This window comes from Oncorhynchus nerka, unplaced genomic scaffold (genome assembly GCF_034236695.1).
Source record: "Oncorhynchus nerka isolate Pitt River unplaced genomic scaffold, Oner_Uvic_2.0 unplaced_scaffold_3192, whole genome shotgun sequence".
In the NCBI taxonomy this organism is placed as follows: Eukaryota; Metazoa; Chordata; class Actinopteri; order Salmoniformes; family Salmonidae; genus Oncorhynchus; species Oncorhynchus nerka.
Window position 1 is genome coordinate 1 of NW_027038106.1, and position 22032 is coordinate 22032.

General features: G+C 43.0%; 1 protein-coding gene across 1 annotated transcript; it reads left to right on the forward strand.

Moving 5' to 3' along the window:
* Window positions 1-195: 195 nt before the first annotated feature.
* LOC135566825 (uncharacterized) lies at window positions 196-21615 on the forward strand. Its single transcript, XM_065014428.1, has 10 exons — window positions 196-329; window positions 483-594; window positions 685-751; window positions 853-899; window positions 3097-3278; window positions 3413-3526; window positions 17307-17592; window positions 17699-17797; window positions 20583-20661; window positions 21422-21615. Exons 2-7 carry the CDS (start codon window positions 489-491, stop codon window positions 17499-17501), a joined length of 711 nt encoding a protein of 236 aa, XP_064870500.1. The 5' UTR covers window positions 196-329; window positions 483-488; the 3' UTR covers window positions 17502-17592; window positions 17699-17797; window positions 20583-20661; window positions 21422-21615.
* Window positions 21616-22032: the final 417 nt, after the last annotated feature.

Below are 22032 nucleotides of genomic sequence, written 5' to 3' on the forward strand. Positions count from 1 at the left end.
CTACTTCTGTCACCAATATTATCACTTCTACTGCTGTCACTACTACAGCTATTACTATTTCACAACCACAAGTCACAAGACTAGCACACATTTAATTAAGGAAATTCCCAATTCTAGTCTGCATTGATCTTCGCTCCCTGAGGTACTGCCAGGGCTTTAGCTCAGCGGGCTAACACAGTGTTCTCTGACTGTCTCTCTAGTTGTACTGCTCCCAGCACAGAGGGAACCTGGTGTCGGTTCACAGCCCGGGTCAACAGGTGTTTGTCCAGGATCTGGTCAGGAGACACACAGACCAGCCGGTCTGGATAGGAAGCTACGATGCAGCTCAGGTACACTGGGTCAATAATTAATCAGTCAGTCAGTCAGTCTGTCAACCAGTCTGTCAAATGTCTACAGTTTACAGAGGCAAAAGCTCAAGGTACTTTCTGTTTAAAAACAATGAAGTGGTTTCAATCCATCAAACAATGTGTTTCTGTGATAAGGAGGGGATGTGGCTGTGGAGTGACGGCTCAGCTGTTGACAGTTTCTACTGGGAGGAGGATGAGCCCAGTAACTCTGGACAGGGGGAGAACTGTATGGAGCTACACACTGGAGGTACACACACACACACACACACACACACACACACACACACTCTCTCTGAGCACATTGAAATAACTGAAGTTTGATTTGTCTTGACAACAGGTGGGCAGGGCTGGAATGACGTGTCCTGTGGAGAGCTGAGGTTCTATGTGTGTTCTATGGAGACAAGGTAGCAGGTCTAACACTGTCTTGTATCTGGACACGTTTTATACAGAGACCATATTAACACTCAATTACATTCATGTATGTTTTTATTTCATTTTCTTTTAGATCTGGTTTAGCATCATTGCCAAGTCAGAAGAAATCACACGAGAGAGGTAGGAATGTCTTGACCCGACCCATTGCCTCGGCTAGACAATAAGTTAATTATGTAACAGGTGCAGCTCCTTGTTGAATGGCGCTCTGACATTTAGAAGAACAGCCGTCATCTTAACCGCAATGCCCTCAAAACGCAAGCTGACCGATCTGGAATTGTTTTTAAACTCATTAAGCTTTTGTCCTCCTAGAAACTTTCCTTTACGGGGATTCTTCAACATTTAAATATCCTCCTTGGATTTAAATCTCCCATTTTAAATCTGACTTCCAACAGTCTATTCACTCTAAACAATGCGATTTTGACCACTTTCCCTGTAGCTTTGACAAAACATAGAGCACACATTAGCTCACTCTGCTATTCAAATCTAAAATTAGAACACAAAAACATTCTACCAATTAAACAATACAGCAGTTTTGGTAATGCATCAATTAATTTAATGTAGCTAACTTCCTACTGGTGAATCATAACTACCACATAGAATTGGGGCTTAATGTAGCTAACTTCACCGCTGTTGAATTAACTACCATAGAACTTTTGAAGTGAATGCTAACTTCCTACTGGTGAATGAACTACCATAGAACTAGTTTAATTGTAGCTAACTTCCCACTGGTGAATTAACTACCATAGAACTAGTTTAATGTTGCTAACTTCCTACTGGTGAATGAACTACCATAGAACTAGTTCACACTCCAGGGTCTCTTAAATGAAAATGGATTTCCCTCCCTTCAGCAACATATATTTTCCCTCAACAGAGGCAAGCTGTTTCACCCCCTGGAGTCGATTGTCGCACCGGTCAATCAATTGAAGTTACATAACAACAAAAATCACGTCAAACACTCTGGATTTCTGAAAGCATTCTGTTCATCAGCAAGCTGACCAGACTGTTCTAGATAGTAGATAGTAGACTGTTCTAGATAGTAGGTAGTAGACTGTTATAGATAGTAGATAGTAGACTGTTCTAGATAATAGATAGTAGACTGTTCTAGATAGTAGATAGTAGACTGTTCTAGATAGTAGACTGTTCTAGATAGTAGACTGTTCTAGATAGTAGATAGTAGACTGTTCTAGATAATAGATAGTAGACTGTTCTAGATAGTAGATAGTAGACTGTTCTAGATAGTAGACTGTTCTAGGATAGTAGACTGTTCTAGATAGTAGATAGACTTTCTAGATAATAGATAGTAGACTGTTCTAGATAGTAGATAGTAGACTGTTCTAGATGGTAGATAGTAGAGACTGTTCTAGATAGTAGATAGTAGACTGTTCTGATACAGACTGTTCTAGATAGTAGATAGTAGACTGTTCTAGATAAAGGTGATAGACTGTTCCAGATAAAGTAGATAAGTAGACTGTCTCTAGATAATATATAAGACTGTTCTAGATAGTAGACTGTTCTAGATAGTAGTATAGTAGAGATATTAGATGTTCTAGATAGTAGATAGTAGACTGTTCCAGATAGCAGATAGTAGACTGTTCTAGATATAGATAGTAGACTGTTCTAGATAGCAGATAGTAGACTGTTCTAGATAGTAGATCGTAGACTGTTCTAGATAATAGATAGTAGATAGTAGACTGTTCAGATAGTAGATAGTAGACTGTTCTAGATAATAGATAGTAGGCTGTTCTAGTAGTCTGTTCCAGATAGTAGATAGTAGACTGTTCTAGATAATAGATAGTGATAGTAGTAGATAGTAGACTTTCTAGATAGTAGATAGTAGACTGTTCTAGATAGTAGACTGTTCTAGATAGTAGATAGTAGACTGTTCTAGATAGTGGATAGACTGTTCTAGATAGTAGACTGTTCTAGATAGTAGATAGTAGACTGTTCTAGATAGTGATAGTGACTGTTCTAGATAGTAGATAGTAGACTGTTCTAGATAGTGATAGTAGACTGTTCGAGATAGTAGAGTGGGTTCCATTGGGTGAAAAGCATTTATATTTTTATGAACATGTATTGCAATGTGAAACATGTATTTCTAGATAAAAACTGATTAAGTTTGGTGAGTAAGAGACTGCTTGATTTTGTGTCTTGTAATAGTCAATAAAAAAAATGTGCTCAGAGTTTGAAACAACTGTCTTTTTGATGAACTGTTTTGAGTTTTGGACAAAGCGTTGCTAAAATGGGCAACATACTTGTGAACACCACACCAAAGCAATTTTTAAAAATCCCTCCCTCCCTCCCTCCCTCCCTCCCCCAGAGCTGGTTGAAGAGGTGAGTATTTATGACGTCCTGTGGGAGACCAGTGAGAGAGTAGCAGATGAGATCCTCTACTCAGCCTTCCTCAGAGGGATGTATTCCAGACGTCTGCCTGCCCACTGCTATGCTGACTTCTGCCACCAGGAGGTGCTATACCTGGACAGAGTCATCACCATGCTGCGGGTGAAAAGAAAATACATGAAATAAAACCAATACCATAAAGATTTACTTACTATGACTGTGATACGTGGTTGTCGTCCCTAGCTATCTTAAGATAAGTTGCTCTGTATAACAGTGTAAATGTGTGTATGAACCAGGTGCTGATCAGAACAGTCCAGGGTCCTCCAGACATCATGATGTTTCTCCAGAGAACACATCAACGCTACCAGGAGTCTCTGAAGGAGGCCCAGAACCAAACTCCACCACACCTGGTAAGAAGCTCTTATAACAATCACCTTTAAAATGTATAATTTGATATACAATTGAATAGGAAAAACAACTAGAACGTAGTAGGTGATTGATCATTTCAGTAAACCTTCCATAAACGTGTTCAATGACCCTTATTTAACCTTTTTTGTTTTGGTTCAATTCAAGTTCAATTTCAGGTTACCCAGGTTACCCAGGTTACTCAAGTTTTGGTGTATTTAGACACGCCCCCAAAACAGAAATCTCTTCTTTCTTTTCTGACTTCCTTTAGTTCGTTCACTTCATAGTATTTCAGTATTACAATAATATTCCCTTTAGCTCAGAGTGACTTAGTAAGTACATATCATTTTCAGACTTCTTTTCATACTATTTCCCTGGGGGAATCGAACCCACAACCCTGGCGGGTTTCAGATAAATCATATCTATTTTCACCATGGGGCTCAGTTGGTAGAGCGTGGCGCTTGCAATGCCAGGGTTGTGGGTTCGATTCCCACGGGGGACCAGTCTGAAAGTTACGGTTTAAGTCACCTCAGATTGGAGCGCCTGAAAAAATATATAACGCTTCTTCTTCTATATGACGGACAAAAATGCGCTGGTGTGACGTTTGGTCTGTTTCTGCTTGTTAAAGAGAATAGTTATGGATAAAAATCTGTCGGAAGGACAATTATGTCAGTGTTTACTACAATGCGTAGTGGCGCCAACCTTTTTCGTCATTTTGACAGTCTGCCTAATTCATTATTCGACTGACAAAACAAATTGACTTAATTATATTTTAGAAAATACAATTATTTCTCTGGTTTAATGCCAAGATTACTGACGGAGATGAACATACTGTATCAACCTCAGTTACTATTATTACCTATCTCCATGCCTAGTCACTTACCCTGCCTTAATGAACATACTGTATCACCCTCAAATACATTATCTATCCTTATGCCTAGTCACTTTACTCCCTGCTTCTGAACATACTGTATCAACCTCAAATACATTATCTATCCTTATGCCTAGTCACTTTACACTGCCTTCATGAACATACTGTATCAACCCAAATACATTATCTATCCTTATGCCTAGTCACTTTACCCTGCCTTCATGAACATACTGTATCAACCTCAAATACATTATCTATCCTTATGATGCCTAGTCACTTTACCCCTCTGCCTTTCATGAACATACCAAAATCAACCTCAAATACACATCTATCCTTATGCCTAGTCTCTTTACCCTGCCTTCATGAAATATACTGTATCAACCTCAAATACATTATCTATCCTTATGCCTAGTCACTTTACCCTGCCTTCATGAACACATACTGTATCAACCTCAAATTACTTTATCTATCCTCAGCCTAGTCTCTTTATTCTGCCTTCATGAACATACTGTATCAACCTCAAATACATTATCTATCCTTATGCCTAGTCACTTTATTTCTGCCTTCAAGGAACATACTGTATCAACCTCAAATACACATTATCTATCCTTATGCCTAGTCACTTTACACTGCCTTCATGAACATACTGTATCAACCTCAAATACATTATCTATCCTTATGCCTAGTCACTTTACACTGCCTTCATGAACATACTGTATCAACCTCAAATACATTATCTATCCTTATGCCTAGTCACTTTACACTGCCTTCATGAACATACTGTATCAACCTCAAATACATTATCTATCCTTATGCCTAGTCACTTTACACGCCTTCATGAACATACTGTATCAACCTCAAATACATTATCTATCCTTATGCCTAGTCTCCCTTTACCCTGCCTTCATGAACATAACATAATATCAACCTCAAATACATTATCTCATCCTTATGCCTAGTCACTTTACACTGCCTTCATGAACATACTGTATCAACTCTCAAATACATTATCTATCCTTATGCCTAGTCACTTTACACTGCCTTCATGAACATACTGTATCAACCTCAAATACATTATCTATCCTTATGCCTAGTCTCTTTACCCTGCCTTCATGAACATACTGTATCAACCTCAAATACATTATCTATCCTTATGCCTAGTCACTTTACACTGCCTTCATGAACATACTGTATCAACCTCAAATACATTATCTATCCTTATGCCTAGTCTCTTTACCCTGCCTTCATGAACATACTGTATCAACCTCAAATACATTATCTATCCTTATGCCTAGCTCTTTACTCCTGCCTTCATGAACATACTGTATCAACCTCAAATACATTATCTATCCTTATGCCTAGTCACTTTACACTGCCTTCATGAACATACTGTATCAACCTCAAATACATTATCTATCCTTATGCCTAGTCACTTTACACTGCCTTCATGAACATACTATATTATTATTATCTATCCTTATGCCTAGTCTCTTTACCCTGCCTTCATGAACATACTGTATCAACCTCAAATACATTATCTATCCTTATGCCTAGTCTCTTTACCCTGCCTTCATGAACATACTGTATCAACCTCAAATACATTATCTATCCTTATGCCTAGTCACTTTACACTGCCTTCATGAACATACTGTATCAACCTCAAATACATTATCTATCCTTATGCCTAGTCACTTTACACTGCCTTCATGAACATACTGTATCAACCTCAAATACATTATCTATCCTTATGCCTAGTCTCTTTACCCTGCCTTCATGAACATACTGTATCAACCTCAAATACATTATCTATCCTTATGCCTAGTCTCTTTACCCTGCCTTAATGAACATACTATATTATTATTATCTATCCTTATGCCTAGTCACTTTACCCTGCCTTAATGAACATACTGTATTAATATTATCTATCCTTATGCCTAGTCTCTTTACCCTGCCTTCATGAACATACTGTATCAACCTCAAATACATTATCTATCCTTATGCCTAGTCACTTTACCCTGCCTTAATGAACATACTGTATTAATATTATCTATCCTTATGCCTAGTCTCTTTACTCCTGCGCTTTCATGAACATACTGTATCAACCTCTTCAAATACATTATCTATCCTCTATGCTCTGGCTCTTTACCCTGCCTTCATGAACATACTGTATCAACCTCAAATACATTATCTATCCTTATGCCTAGTCTCTCTTACCCTGCCTTCATGAAATATACTATATTATTATTATATTATATTACTTTTTATTTAACCAGGAAGGGGCTATTGAGAACACCTTTATTTAACCAGGTAGGCTAGTTGAGAACACCTTTATTTAACCAGGTAGGCCAGCTGAGAACAATTCCTACAAACCAGGCAGGCTAGCTGAGAACACCTTTATTTAACCAGGCAGGCCAGCTGAGAAACACTCATTTAACCAGGCAGGCTAGTTGAGAACACCTTTGGTTTAACCAGGCAGGCTAGCTGAGAACACTCTTTTATTTAACCAGGCTTAGTTGAGAACACCTTTATTTAACCAGGTAGGCTAGTTGAAAACACCTCCTATTTAACCAGGCAGGCTAGCTGAGAACAGCCTTTATTTAACCAGGTAGGCTATTGAGAATATTTATTAAATCAGGGTAGGCTAGTTGGAGAACACTTTATTTAACCAGGTAGGCTAGCTGGGAGTAACACCTTTATTTAACCAGGTAGGCTAGTTGAGAACACTTTATTTAACCAGGTAGGCTAGTTGAGGAAACACTCCTTATTTAACCAGGTAGCTATTTGGAGAACACCTTTATTTAATTGAAAAAATGGCTATTGAGAACACTTTATTTAACCAGGTAGACTAGTTGAGAACACTTATTTAACCAGTAGGCTAGTTGAGAACACCTTTGATTTCACCAGGTAGGCTAGTTGAGAACACTCCTTTATTTAACCAGGTAGGCTAGTTGGAGAATACTTTATTTAAATAGTAGGCTAGTTGAGAACACCTTATTTAACCAGGTAGGCTAGTTGAGAATACCTTTTATTTAACCAGGCAGCTGGTTGGAGAACACCTTTATTTAAATCCAGGTTGGCTAGTTGGAGAACACCTTTATTTAACCAGGTAGGTTGTTTGAGAATACTTTATTTAACCAGGGTAGATTAGTTGAGAACACCTTTATTTAACCAGGTAGGCCAGCTGAGAACACCTTTATTTAACCAGGCAGGCTATTGAGAACACCTTTATTTAACCAGGTGTGGCCAGTTGAGAACACCTTTATTTTAACCAGGCAGGGCTAGCTGAGAACACCTTTATTTAACCAGGTAGGCTAGTTGAGAACACCTTTACTTTAACCAGGCAGACTGAGAAACACCTTTATTTAACCAGGCAGGCTAGTTGAGAACACCTTTATTTAACCAGGTAGGCTAGTTGAGAACACCTTTATTTAACCAGGCAGGCTAGCTGAGAACACCTTTATTTAACCGGGCAGGCTAGTTGAGAACACTTTCTATTTAACCAGGTAGGCTAGTTGGAGAACACCTTTATTTAACCAGGCAGGCTAGTTGGAGAACACCTTTATTTAACCAGGCAGGCCAGTTTCGAGAACACCTTTATTTAACCAGGCAGGCCAGTTGAGAACACCTTTATTTAACCGGCAGGCTGAAGGAGAACACCTTATTTAACCAGGCAGGCTAGTTGAGAACACCTTTATTTAACCAGGCAGGCTAGTTGAGAAACAACCTTAATTTTACAACCAGGTAGGCCAGTTGAGAACACCTTTATTTAACCAGGTAGGCTAGTTGAGAACACCTTTATTTAACCAGGTAGGCTAGTTGAGAACACCTTTATTTAACCACAGTAGGCTAGTTGAGAATACCTTTATTTAACCAGGGTAGGCCAGCTGAGAACAAGCTCCTTATTTGCAACTGCGACCTGGCCAAGATAAAGCATAGCAGTGTGAACAGACAAACAGAGTTACACATGGAGCAAGCACAACAAGTCAACAACACAGCAGAAATAAAATGGGCAGTCTATATACAATGTGCAAAAGGCAAGGAGGAGGAAGGTCAATGGCTACTTTGGCAGATTAATACCGGGGCGATAAAAGATCAGATGGTCAGCGTACAGGCAGAGATATTTGGCGCAAAAGAGCAAAGCAAGTAAATAACAACAACAAAAATAAAAAAACAGTATAAAAACAGTATGGGATGAGGTAGGTGAAAATGGGTGGGCTATTTACCAATAGACTATGTACAGCTGCAGCGATCGGTTAGCTGCTCGGATAGCTGATGTTTGAAGTCATGAGGAGATAAAGTCTCCAACTTCAGCTATTTTTGCAGTTCATTCCAGTCACAGGCAGAGTACTGGAACGAAAGGCGGCCAAATGAGGTGTTGGCTTTAGGGATGATCAGTGAGATACACCTGCTGGAGCGCGTGCCACGGATGGGTGTTGCCATCGTGACCAGTGAACTGAGATAAGGCGGAGCTTTACCTAGCATGGACTTGCAGATGACCTGAGCCAGTGGGTCTGGCGACGAATATGTAGCGAGGGCCAGCCGACTAGAGCATACAAGTCGCAGTGGTGGGTGGTATAAGGTGCTTTGGTGACAAAAACGGATGGCACTATGATAGACTGCATCCAGTTTGCTGATAGAGTGTTGGAAGACATTTTGTAGATGACATCGCGAAATCGAGGATCGGTAGGATAGTCAGTTTTACTAGGGTAAGCTTGGCGGCGTGAGTGAAGGAGGCTTTGTATGCGGAATAGAAAGCCGACTCTGATTTGATTTTCGATTGGAGATGTTTGATGAGTCTGAAGGAGAGTTTGCAAGCCCAGCCAGACACCTAGGTACTTATAGATGTCCACATATTCAAGGTCGGAACCATCCAGGGTGGTGATGCTAGTCGGGCATGCGGGTGCAGGCAGCGATCGGGTTGAAAAGCATGCATTTGGTTTTACTCGCTTGGGAGCAGTTGGAGGCCACGGAAGGAGTGCTGTATGGCATTGAAGCTCGTTTGGGAGGTTAGATAGCACAGTGTCCAATGACGGGCCGAAAGTATATAGAATGGTGTCACTGCGTAGAGGGGATCAGGGACGCCCAGCAAGAGCAACATCATTGATATATACAGAGAAAAGAGCGGCCCGGAATTGAACCCTGGCACCCCCATATGGCGAGGTCGAGGATCGGTGGATAGTCCAACTTCCGGCACCGACTGAGATGGCCGCCTCGCTCGCGTTCCTAGGAAACTATGCAGTTTTTTTTTTTTTACGTGTTATTTCTTACATTAGTACCCCAGGTCATCTTAGGTTTCATTACATACAGTCGAGAAGAACTACTGAATATAAGATCAGCGCCAACTCACCATCAGTACGACCAAGAATATGTTTTCCATAGACGCGGATCCGTGTTCTGCCTTACAAACAGGACAACGGAATGGATCGCATGCAGCGACCCAAGGAAACGATCCGAAAAAGAGGGAAACGAGGCGGTGTTCTGGTCAGACTCCAAAAGGGCACATCGCGCACCACTCCCCAGCATTCTTCTTGCCAATGTCCAGTCTCTTGACAACAAGGTTGACGAAATCCGAGCAAGAGTAGCATTCCAGAGGGACATCAGAGACTGCAACGTTCTCTGCTTCACAGAAACATGGCTTACTGGGAAGACGCTATCCGAGGCGGTGCAGCCAACGGGTTTCTCCACGCATCGCGCCGACAGAAACAAACATCTTTCTGGTAAGAAGAGTGGCGGGGCGTATGCCTCATGACTAACGAGACATGGTGTGATGAAGGAAACATACAGGAACTCAAATCCTTCTGTTCACCTGATTTAGAATTCCTCACAATCAAATGTAGACCGCATTATCTTCCAAGAGAATTCTCCTCGATTATAATCACAGCCGTATATATCCCCCCCCAAGCAGACACATCGATGGCTCTGAACGAACTTTATTTAACTCTTTGCAAACTGGAAACCATTTATCCGGAGGCTGCATTCATTGTAGCTGGGGATTTTAACAAAGCTAATCTGAAAACAAGACTCCCTAAATTTTACCAGCATATCGATTGCGCAACCAGGGGTGGTAAAACCTTGGATCATTGTTACTCTAACTTCCGCGACGCATATAAGGCCCTGCCCCGCCCCCCTTTCGGAAAAGCTGACCACGACTCCATTTTGCTGATCCCTGCCTACAGGCAGAAACTAAAACAAGAGGCTCCCACGCTGAGGTCTGTCCAACGCTGGTCAGACCAAGCTGACTCCACACTCCAAGACTGCTTCCATCACGTGGACTGGGACATGTTTCGATGGGCCAGATGGAAATATTGACGAATACGCTGATTCGGTGTGCGAGTTCATTAGAACGTGCGTCGAAGATGTCGTTCCCATAGCAATGATAAAAACATTCCCAAACCAGAAACCGTGGATTGATGGCAGCATTCGCGTGAAACTGAAAGCGAACCACTGCTTTTAATCAGGGCAAGGTGTCTGGTAATATGTCCGAATATAAACAATGCAGCTATTCCTCCGCAAGGCTATTAAACAAGCTAAGCGCCAGTACAGAGACAAAGTGGAATCTCAATTCAATGGCTCAGACACAAGAGGCATGTGGCAGGGTCTACAGTCAATCACGGACTACAAGAAGAAACCCAGCCCAGTCACGGACCAGGATGTCTTGCTCCCAGGCAGACTAAATCACTTTTTTGCCCGCTTGAGGACAATACAGTGCCACTGACACGGCCTGCAACGAAAACATGCGGTCTCTCCTTCACTGCAGCCGAGGTGAGTAAGACATTTAAACGTGTTAACCGCAAGGCTGCAGGCCCAGACGGCATCCCCAGCCGCGCCCTCAGAGCATGCGCAGAGACCAGCTGGCCGGTGTGTTTACGGACATATTCAATCAATCCCTATACCAGTCTGCTGTTCCCACATGCTTCAAGAGGGCCACCATTGTTCCTGTTCCCAAGAAAGCTAAGGTAACTGAGCTAAACGACTACCGCCCCGTAGCACTCACTTCCGTCATCATGAAGTGCTTTGAGAGACTAGTCAAGGACCATATCACCTCCACCCTACCTGACCCCCTAGACCCACTCCAATTTGCTTACCGCCCAAATAGGTCCACAGACGATGCAATCTCAACCACACTGCACACTGCCCTAACCCACCTGGACAAGAGGAATACCTATGTGAGAATGCTGTTCATCGACTACAGCTCGGGCATTCAATACCATAGTACCCTCCAAGCTCGTCATCAAGCTCGAGACCCTGGGTCTCGACCCCGCCCTGTGCAACTGGGTACTGGACTTCCTGACGGGCCGCCCACAGGTGGTGAGGGTAGGCAACAACATCTCCTCCCCGCTGATCCTCAACACGGGGCCCCACAAGGGTGCGTTCTGAGCCCTCTCCTGTACTCCCTGTTCACCCACGACTGCGTGGCCATGCACGCCTCAACTCAATCATCAAGTTTGCGGACGACACAACAGTGGTAGGCTTGATTACCAACAACGACGAGACGGCCTACAGGGAGGAGGTGAGGGCCCTCGGAGTGTGGTGTCAGGAAAATAACCTCACACTCAACGTCAACAAAACTAAGGAGATGATTGTGGACTTCAGGAAACAGCAGAGGGAACACCCCTATCCACATCGATGGATCAGTAGTGGAGAGGGTAGCAAGTTTTAAGTTCCTCGGCATACACATCACAGACAAACTGAATTGGTCCACTCACACTGACAGCGTCGTGAAGAAGGCGCAGCAGCGCCTCTTCAACCTCAGGAGGCTGAAGAAATTCGGCTTGTCACCAAAAGCACTCACAAACTTCTACAGATGCACAATCGAGCATCCTGGCGGGCTGTATCACCGCCTGGTACGGCAACTGCTCCGCCTCAACCGTAAGGCTCTCCAGAGGGTAGTGAGGTCTGCACAACGCATCACCGGGGGCAAACTACCTGCCCTCCAGGACACCTACACCACCCGATGTTACAGGAAGGCCATAAAGATCATCAAGGACATCAACCACCCAACCACTGCCTGTTCACCCCGCTATCATCCAGAAGGCGAGGTCAGTACAGGTGCATCAAAGCTCGGACCGAGAGACTGAAAACAGCTTCTATCTCAAGGCCATCAGACTGTTAAACAGCAATCACTAACATTGAGTGGCTGCTGCCAACACACTGTCATTGACACTGACCCAACTCCAGCCACTTTAATAATGGGAATTGATGGGAAATGATGTAAATATATCACTAGCCACTTTAAACAATGCTACCTTATATAATGTTACTTACCCTACACTATTCATCTCATATGCATATGTATATACTGTACTCTAGATCATCGACTGCATTCTTATGTCACTAGCCACTTTAACTATGCCACTTTGTTTACTTTGTCTACATACTCATCTCATATGTATATACTGTACTCGATACCATCTACTGTATGCTGCTCTGTACCATCACTCATTCATATATCCTTATGTACATATTCCTTATCCCCTTACACTGTGTATAAGACAGTAGTTTTGGAATTGTTAGTTAGATTACTTGTTGGTTATCACTGCATTGTCGGAACTAGAAGCACAAGCATTTCGTAACACTCGCATTAACATCTGCTAACCATGTGTATGTGACAAATAAAATTTGATTTGATTTGATTTGATTTGATTTGAGGTCGATGAAGACGGCTGCACAGTACTGTCTTTTATCGATGGCGGTTATGATATCGTTTAGTACCTTGAGCGTGGCTGAGGTGCACCCGTGACCGGCTCGGAAACCAGATTGCACAGCAGAGAAGGTACGGATTCGAGATGATCAGTGACCTGTTTGTTGACTTGGCTTTCGAAGACCTTAGATAGGCAGGGCAGGATGGATATAGGTCTATAGCAGTTTGGGTCCAGGGTGTCTCCCCCTTTGAAGAGGGGGATGACTGCGGCAGCTTTCCAATCCTTGGGGATCTCAGACGATATGAAAGAGAGGTTGAACAGGCTGGTAATAGGGGTTGCGACAATGGCGGCAGATAGTTTCAGAAATAGAGGGTCCAGATTGTCAAGCCCAGCTGATTTGTACGGGTCTAGGTTTTGCAGCTCTTTCAGAACATCTGCTATCTGGATTTGGGTAAAGGAGAACCTGGAGAGGCTTGGGCGAGGAGCTGCGGGGGCGGAGCTGTTGGCCGAGGTTGGAGTAGCCAGGCGGAAGGCATGGCCAGCCGTTGAGAAGTGCTTATTGAAGCTTTTTTCGATAATCGTGGATTTATCGGTGGAGACCGTGTTACCTAGCCTCAGTGCAGTGGGCAGCTGGGAGGAGGTGCTCTTGTTCTCCATGGACTTCACAGTGTCCCAGAACTTTTGGAGTTGGAGCTACAGGATGCAAACTTCTGCCTGAAGAAGCTGGCCTTAGCTTTCCTGACTGACTGCGTGTATTGGTTCCTGACTTCCCTGAACAGTTGCATATCACGGGGCTATTCGGATGCTATTGCAGTCCGCCACAGGATGTTTTTGTGCTGGTCAGAGGGCAGTCAGGTCTGGAGTGAACCAAGGGCTGTATCTGTTCTTGGTTCTGCATTTTTGAACGGAGCATGCTTATCTAAAATGGTGAGGAAGTTACTTTTAAAGAATGACCAGGCATCCTCAACTGACGGGATGAGGTCAATGTTCTTCAAGGATACCCCGCGGCCAGGTCGATTAGAAAGGCCTGCTCACAGAAGTGTTTTAGGGAGCGTTTGACAGTGATGAGGGGTGGTCGTTTGACTGCGGCTCCGTGGCGGATACAGGCAATGAGGCAGTGATCGCTGAGATCCTGGTTGAAGACAGCGGAGGTGTATTTGGAGGGCCAGTTGGTCAGAATGACGTCTATGAGGGTGCCCTTGTTTACAGAGTTAGGGTTGTACCTGGTGGGTTCCTTGATGATTTGAGTGAGATTGAGGGCATCTAGCTTACATTGTAGGACTGCGGGGGTGTTAAGCATATCCCAGTTTAGGTCACCTAACAGAACAAACTCTGAAGCTAGATGGGGGGCGATCAATTCACAAATGGTGTCCAGGGCACAGCTGGGAGCTGAGGGTGGTCGGTAGCAGGCGGCAACAGTGAGAGACTTATTTCTGGAGAGGGTAATTTTCAAAATTAGTAGTTCGAACTGTTTGGGTATGGACCTGGAAAGTATGACATTACTTTGATGGCTATCTCTGCAGTAGACTGCAACTCCGCCCCCTTTGGCAGTTCTATCTTGACGGAAGATGTTATAGTTGGGTATGGAAATCTCTGAATTTTTGGTGGCCTTCCTGAGCCAGGATTCAGACACGGCAAGGACATCAGGGTTAGCAGAGTGTGCTAAAGCAGTGAGTAAAACAAACTTGGGGAGGAGGCTTCTGATGTTGACATGCATAAAACCAAGGCTTTTTCGATCACAGAAGTCAACAAATGAGGGTACCTGGGGACATGCAGGGCCTGGGTTTACCTCCACATCACCCGCAGAACAGAGAAGGAGTAGTATGAGGGTGCGGCTAAAGGCTATCAAAACTGGTCGCCTAGAGCGTTGGGGGCAGAGGATAAGAGGAGCAGGTTTCTGGGCATGGTAGAATATATTCAGGGCATAATGTGCAGACAGGGGTATGGTGGGGTGCGGGTACAGCGGAGGTAGGCCCAGGCATTGGGTGATGATGAGAGAGGTTGTATCTCTGGACATGCTGGTTGTAATGGGTGAGGGTATGCAGAGTGGGTCTAGGGGCTCCATTGTGAACTAAAACAATGATAACTAACCTGAACAACAGTATACAAGGCATATTGACATCTGAGAGAGTCATACAGCGAGGCATACAGTAATCACAGGTGTTGAATTTGGAAAGCTAGCTAAAAACAGTAGGCGAGGCTAATCCGCTAGCACAACAAACAGCAGGTAAAATGGCGTTGACTAGGCAACGGGGCCGACAGGTAAGACAAACAAGCAGAAAGGAGTACCGTGATTAATGGACAGTCCAGCGTGGCGTCAGCTATGTAGCCAAGAGATCAGTGTCCAGGGGGCAGCGGTGGATGGGCAGGGAGGCTGGGCTGGCGAGTGTTATCCAGGTTTTTAAAAAACTAACAATGACTAAATAGCTTGTAGCTAGTTAGCTGGTTAGCGTCTGGAGGTTCTTGAGTGTGTCATAAAAATAAAAATAAGAGTAAAAGTAATAGCGATTCCGTATCACATTGGGTGAGGCAGGTTTCCGGAAGGTATAAACAAATTAAAAATCAAAAAGAGATAGAAAGTAAATGGGGTCAGAGAGTGATTGGGACGCGGTGGTTCAGACGGTTAGCAGGCCTGTGCTAACAAGCTAACAGTTCATAGGCCCGAGCTAGACAAGGTAGCAGTTAGCGGACCGGAGCTTGACAAGCTAGCCGTTAGCAGGCCGAATTAGCAAGCAGGGAGATAGCGAGGGCTAGAGAGTTAAACTTTGGGGGACGTCGCGATGGGGTGAGTCTGTTTATTCCTCTTCATGCGGTGAGCTGGAGATACAGCGATTCAGAAAGCTCGCAGGCCTTGGCCAGCAGATGGATCTTTTGGCGATGTCGCAGCGGAAAAGCCTGTTGAAACCCCTCGGACGATTATGTCGGCGGACCAGTCGTGATGGATCGGCGGGGCTCCGAGTCGGCAGTAGAGGGTCCAGGCCAATTGGCAAAATAGGTATTGTTGGACTTCTTCGGCTAGTCGGGAGATGGGCTTAGCTCGAGGCTAGCTCCAGGCTAACTGGTGCTTGCTCTGGGACAGAGACGTTAGCCAGGAGTAGCCACTCGGATTGCAGCTAGCTAGTTGCGATGATCCGGTGTAAAGGTTCAGAGCTTGCGGTAGGAACTGGAGATGTGGTAGAGAAAAAGCAGTCTGATATGCTTTGGGTAGATGTCGCGCTGGTGTCCTAGTTAGCGTTGAAGACCGCTAGCAGTGGCTAGCTACTAGCTAGTAGCTAGTTAGTGGCTAGCTTCTGATGAGGGTTCCGATTCTAAAGTATAGAAAAAGCAGATCCGTACCACATTGGGTGATGCGGGTTGCAGGAGAGTATATTCAGCCTGTAGTTGGAAAGTGAGATTAAAATATGTACGAAATATATACAGAAAAAAAACGAGGAAAAACTATATTTACACTATACAGGACGGGACAAGACAAAACACACGTCCGACTGCTACGCCATCTTGGAACTACAAATACATTATTATTATCTATCCTTATGCCTAGTCACTTTACCCTGCCTTAATGAACATACTGTATCAACCTCAAATACATTATCTATCCTTATGCCTAGTCTCTTTACCCTGCCTTTTAATGAACATACTATATTATTATTATCTATCCTTATGCCTAGTCACTTTACCCTGCCTTAATGAACATACTGTATTAATATTATCTATCCTTATGCCTAGTCTCTTTACCCTGCCTTCATGAACATACTGTATCAACCTCAAATACATTATCTATCCTTATGCCTAGTCTCTTTACCCTGCCTTCATGAACATACTATATTATTATTATCTATCCTTATGCCTAGTCTCTTTACCCTGCCTTCATGAACATACTGTATCAACCTCAAATGCCTGGTACCTCTGAACATTGATCTGGTACTGTCACTCCCTGTATATAGCTCCACATTGATCTGGTACTGTTACTCCCTGTATATAGCTCCACATTGATCTGGTACTCCTGTATATTAGCTCCACATTGATCTGGTACTCCTGTATATTAGCTCCACATTGATCTGGTACTGTTACTCCCTGTATATAGCTTCACCTTGGTCTCCTGTCTCTCTTCCTCCTCCTCTTCATCCTCCTCATCATGCCTACAGAACCTGTCCTGAATCCAGTCCTCTGTAGCCATGCGTCAGTACCTCCATGTTTTCCATAACCACACAGTAAACTCCCTGTCTCTCTTCCTCCTGCATCTCCTCCTCCTTTTCCTCTTCCTGCCTACAGAACCTGTCCTCCATCCAGCCCTCTGCAGCTGTGCGTCAATACCTCCAGAGCTTCCATGACATTGTGAATGAGGAGCCCATCTACTGGCTGGTGTCTCTGCTGCCCAGAGCCCTGCTCAGACCTTACCTGGCACAGAACCTGCCCCTGGGAGAGAGGACCAGACCAGGCCCCAGCCCCTGCCTCTACCCTGGCTAAGTCTCTTCCCCTGCCCCTGCTACCAGTGGGGGGGAGAAGAGATGAAGCCAGACCAGAGGAACCAGAAGGACAAGTCAGGGACATATTACAGGTATCTTGAGGTTTATAGTGTTTCAACTCCACATTGTTGTGTTTTTTTCTTGTCAAGTGTGGTGATATTGTAGAGTGACTATTTTCTATCCGGTCTCTCTCTCCAGGCATCTACTGGAGAAGTACCAGGATGTGATAGACGTCTATAAGGCTGTCAACATCTTCAGAGTCCAGATGATCAACGAGAAGGCTCTCTTCACCTCCAGGTGCAGTTAGCCTAACTTACGAATGCTTTTAGCCTTGTCCTGCTATCTAAATCTACAGTTAGCCTGGTCCTGCTATCTAATTCTACAGTTAGCCTGGTCCTGCTATCTAATTATACAGTTAGCTTGGTCCTGCTATCTAATTCTACAGTTAGCCTTGTCCTGCTATCTAATTCTACAGTTAGCCTGGTCCTGCTATCTAATTATACAGTTAGCCTGGTCCTGCTATCTAATTCTACAGTTAGCCTTGTCCTGCTATCTAATTCTACAGTTAGCCTGGTCCTGCTAACTAAGTCTACAGTTAGCCTGGTCATGCTAACTAAGTCTACAGTTAGCTAGGTCCTGCTAAACAAGTCTTGCCAGGTCTCCCTCACAAAACAGGCTCTGAACCCTACGGATCTCCATAGCCTGGTGTCATGATGTTGCCCTCTTTGGGTACAGCAAGCCCCATCCCCCTTTCCCTGTCTTCTACACACAGGCTGCTGTGGTCAGAGAGAGTCGTAAATTCTTGGAGGAGATTATTTCCTCATGGCCACAGTATAGAGACAGAGTGAATTTTCATAGAGAACAAAGGAATTTCTTCAACCTCACAGAACATGAGGTCCCAACAACATTTATGTTCTGAAGAAGGTATAAAAGATCGGTGAAGAATCCATCTACGAACTGGTCCGTTTGGTACAATTTGGTGAAACTCATGGGAGCCAATACGACCACATTACCATAATGCTGTTTAAATAATAGCCTCAGATATGAGGTTTACAGGTTTACAATGAGTGAGGATGATACTGTTTGAAATTAGTGTAATGTGATTTTGGACAGTTTAATGAAGGAAACTCAATTCTCTTTTGAGTTTAACTACATCAGAGGACCGTCCATGAGCCCATCCTGGGACAGGCCCTTTTCTGCAACTCCCGAATAAAACCCCCACTTTGAGAATTTCTCAACAGACCATGTTTCTCTCAATCACGAGAGGACAAAGGTTGCAGACCAGCTTACCTCGATAACGAGAGGGCCAAGGTTTGAGTAGATGGCTGAATCTTTTAACCATACCACGTGGTTAAACTCTTAGACTATCGATACTGACAGAATAAGAACAAGTCTTTGATATTAATTACTAGTCTGCAGCTAGGAATTTGGTATCATTGAACGCGAAGACCGACAACTGCCGAAACATCTATTCTATAACGACATGAATGAATGTTACTCTGAACTATCCATTCTAACTACGAGAGAGAGAGCGAGAGAGGACGGACACTCTCCAACAGAAACAAACTTTTCAACAGAGAACCCGACGACACAGTGAGCGTAAATATATATATTGATTGCAATTGTTCCCGAATGAGTGAGCGTTCATGTGCAAAGGATTAGCATTTCAATTGTTATAATTATCAACTGTGTGTTGTCTTATCTCAGTCGACCACCACTTCCCCTTTGTACACCAAGCCACGATGCCGGTTTATCCCACTAGGGAAACTCCCTTATCATTTTCTTGTAACTATCTACTGTTTGTTTATGCTTCCTAGTTAATTACAGTTACATGAATAATCATTTTAATAGCGTAATAACAATTACAGAGAGTCATTTGATAAAGATTAATCTTCAGGTTAATGATAGTAAAGACAGGACACCGTGTACCTGTCTATTTTGTGGTAACATTCTACTCCTTGTCAACATAACTTGGCATATGACATGGAGTACAAGAAGTGGAATCCCAACTAGCGAATTTGATTTGCTGAAAGTTGTGGGAACATACATTTTTGGTTTACCATTGGTTCTGGGAGGAAGCCATAAACTTTACTGACTGGTAAAATGGAGCGTTTTTTTAACTTTCAAAAAATGGTCATGAAAACTTAGCCTGTTCTGGGAACGTTACGTTTTAGGTTGCAGGAGGTTTCTGAGAACGTTTTACTATGGTTCCAGGGAGGTTCTGAGAACGTCTTACTATGGTTCCAGGGAGGTTCTGAGAACATCTAACTATGGTTCCAGGGAGATTCTGAGGTTCTGAGAACGTCTTACTATGGTTCCAGGAAGGTTCTGAGAACATCTTTCTATGGTTCAGGGAGGTTCTGAGGTTCTGAGAACAGGTTCCAGGAAGGTTCTGAGAACATCTTTCTATGGTTCCACGGAGGTTCTGAGAACGTCTAACTATGGTTCCAGGGAGGTTCTGAGAACATCTAACTATGGTTCCAGGGAGGTTCTGAGAACGTCTTACTATGGTTCCAGGGATGTTTCTGAGGTTCTGAGAACGTCTTACTATGGTTCCCTGAACATTTTCCTGGGAGGTTTTATTAACACTCAGAGAACAGAACTTATAGGTTATTTTGAGTTTTTTTTTTTTACTTCCTGAAAACGTTCAATGAATATTTAAATAATAGTTTTAAAACAGTGTTAACACATTCTGGGTTAACTTTTTGAAAGTCCAAGCACAAATATGACCAGGGGAGCAACTTTTTGTGCTAGATGGTCTGAATTTCAGGCTCACTACAGTATAACACATGTATCATCTCATCTTTATGGGATGTTAACACAAAACAGGTACACTACAGTAGAACACATGTATCACAATAACCAGGTGATCTCTGTATTAATGTCTCTGTGATGTCCATCTCTGTGTTAATGTTTAATGTCTCTGTGATGTTCATCTCTGTATTACTAGTTGACAGAGTAATATAACTGAGGTCATATATAATGTTGTCTCTGGCTGGAGAGTCCTAATACTTTAAATATCAAATCAATAAATCAGTGAATATCTGATGTAATCTAATCCATCTGTGTAATATTATCCTAGCTGGTTTCCCACTGGTGACGAGGAAGAAGAGGAGGACCAACCCAACCTGTGGTCTGTGGACTCTGGTCCTGACGTTAGGGTGAGTGACGTATTTATTTATGACATGTTTATGTTGTATTGAAATCAGTCAAGGATTGTGAACATTTTTTATATTTTATTTCACCTTTATTTAACCAGGTAGGCTAGTTGAGAACAAGTTCTCATTTACAACTGCGACCTGGCCAAGATAAAGCAAAGCAGTTTGACACATACAACAACACAGAGTTACACATGGAATAAACAAACATACAGTCAATAATTCAGTACAAAAAGTATATATACAGTATGTGCAAATGAGGTAAGATAAGGGAGGTAAGGCAATAAATAGGCCATGGTGGCGAAGTAATTAAATATAGCAATTAATCACTGGAGTGATAGATGTGCAGAAGATGAATGTGCAAGTAGAGATACTGGGGTGCAAAGAATCAAGATAAATAAATACATACAGTATGGGGATGAGGTAGTTGGATGGCTATTTACAGATGGGCTATGTACAGGTGCAGTGATCTGTGATGATTGATAATGTAACTGTTTCTCTTTTAACATTTACATGTATTTTCTAACACTACCCCTCCCAAAACAGTTGTTCTTTGCAAACACCCAATTTAGGCCAGCCCACTGTGCTTAAAGATGGACTGGCCCATCTGGCCCCAAAATGTCCCATGGCCAGTCAGTTTCTGGTTCATAGTGACTCTATTGGGACAGCTATGTCAAGAGAGCCTTTCAGATAAGATGTGTTGTCTGTCATTGATCTTTTTGTCCTGTCCCTTAAATCTGGTTGTTTCTGTCGCCCCCTCCAGGTGAAGCTGTAGCAGTGCAGCTGTAGAATACAGGGAGCTGAGTGTGTAAGGCTGTGTGTGTTGGCTTTCACACTGGGCAGGACTGTTCCTCTTGTCAGACATATTCTACTTTTATGTTGGAAACTTCTCCAAAATAACTACTTTCAGACTGTATTAACACAATAACATAATGAATGCACACATTTAATAATTGTCAACAAGTACAATAAAATAAAAACATTTAGGTAATAAAATCATAGAATGAAACTGTGTGAACTGTTCAATTGTATTTTCATATGGGTATTGTAATGTCAATAATACACAGCCAATCATGCATTGCTGTGCTCCGATCTCAATCAGAAGAAATTGCTCTGGCTAGCCAATAAACAGATGGTATTGCTTCCAGAAGAATTGACCAATCAGAAATGCAGGTCAGCCCCACTAGCAGTGGCCAATATTTGAATGCTCCAGCTGTATAAACAATTTTATTTATCCTGTGTGCATGTTTACATTCATAAAGTTGAATCCACTGATTTCAAACAATTAGAGAATAGTTGTCCTTATCACATCTTCCTCAAATTCTGTCTTTAATTATTTCCTGGGATTTACAATCAAAACAACTTGGCTGACAT

Bases quoted from the DNA above. Each gene is read 5' to 3' on its own strand.
- LOC135566825 (XM_065014428.1), top strand. From the start codon at position 489: ATGTGGCTGTGGAGTGACGGCTCAGCTGTTGACAGTTTCTACTGGGAG. The intron at 900-3,096 runs GTAGGAATGTCT...TCCCTCCCCCAG, and splicing joins GAAGAAATCACACGAGAGAG to AGCTGGTTGAAGAGGTGAGT. The intron at 3,527-17,306 runs GTAAGAAGCTCT...TCCTGCCTACAG, and splicing joins ACCAAACTCCACCACACCTG to AACCTGTCCTCCATCCAGCC.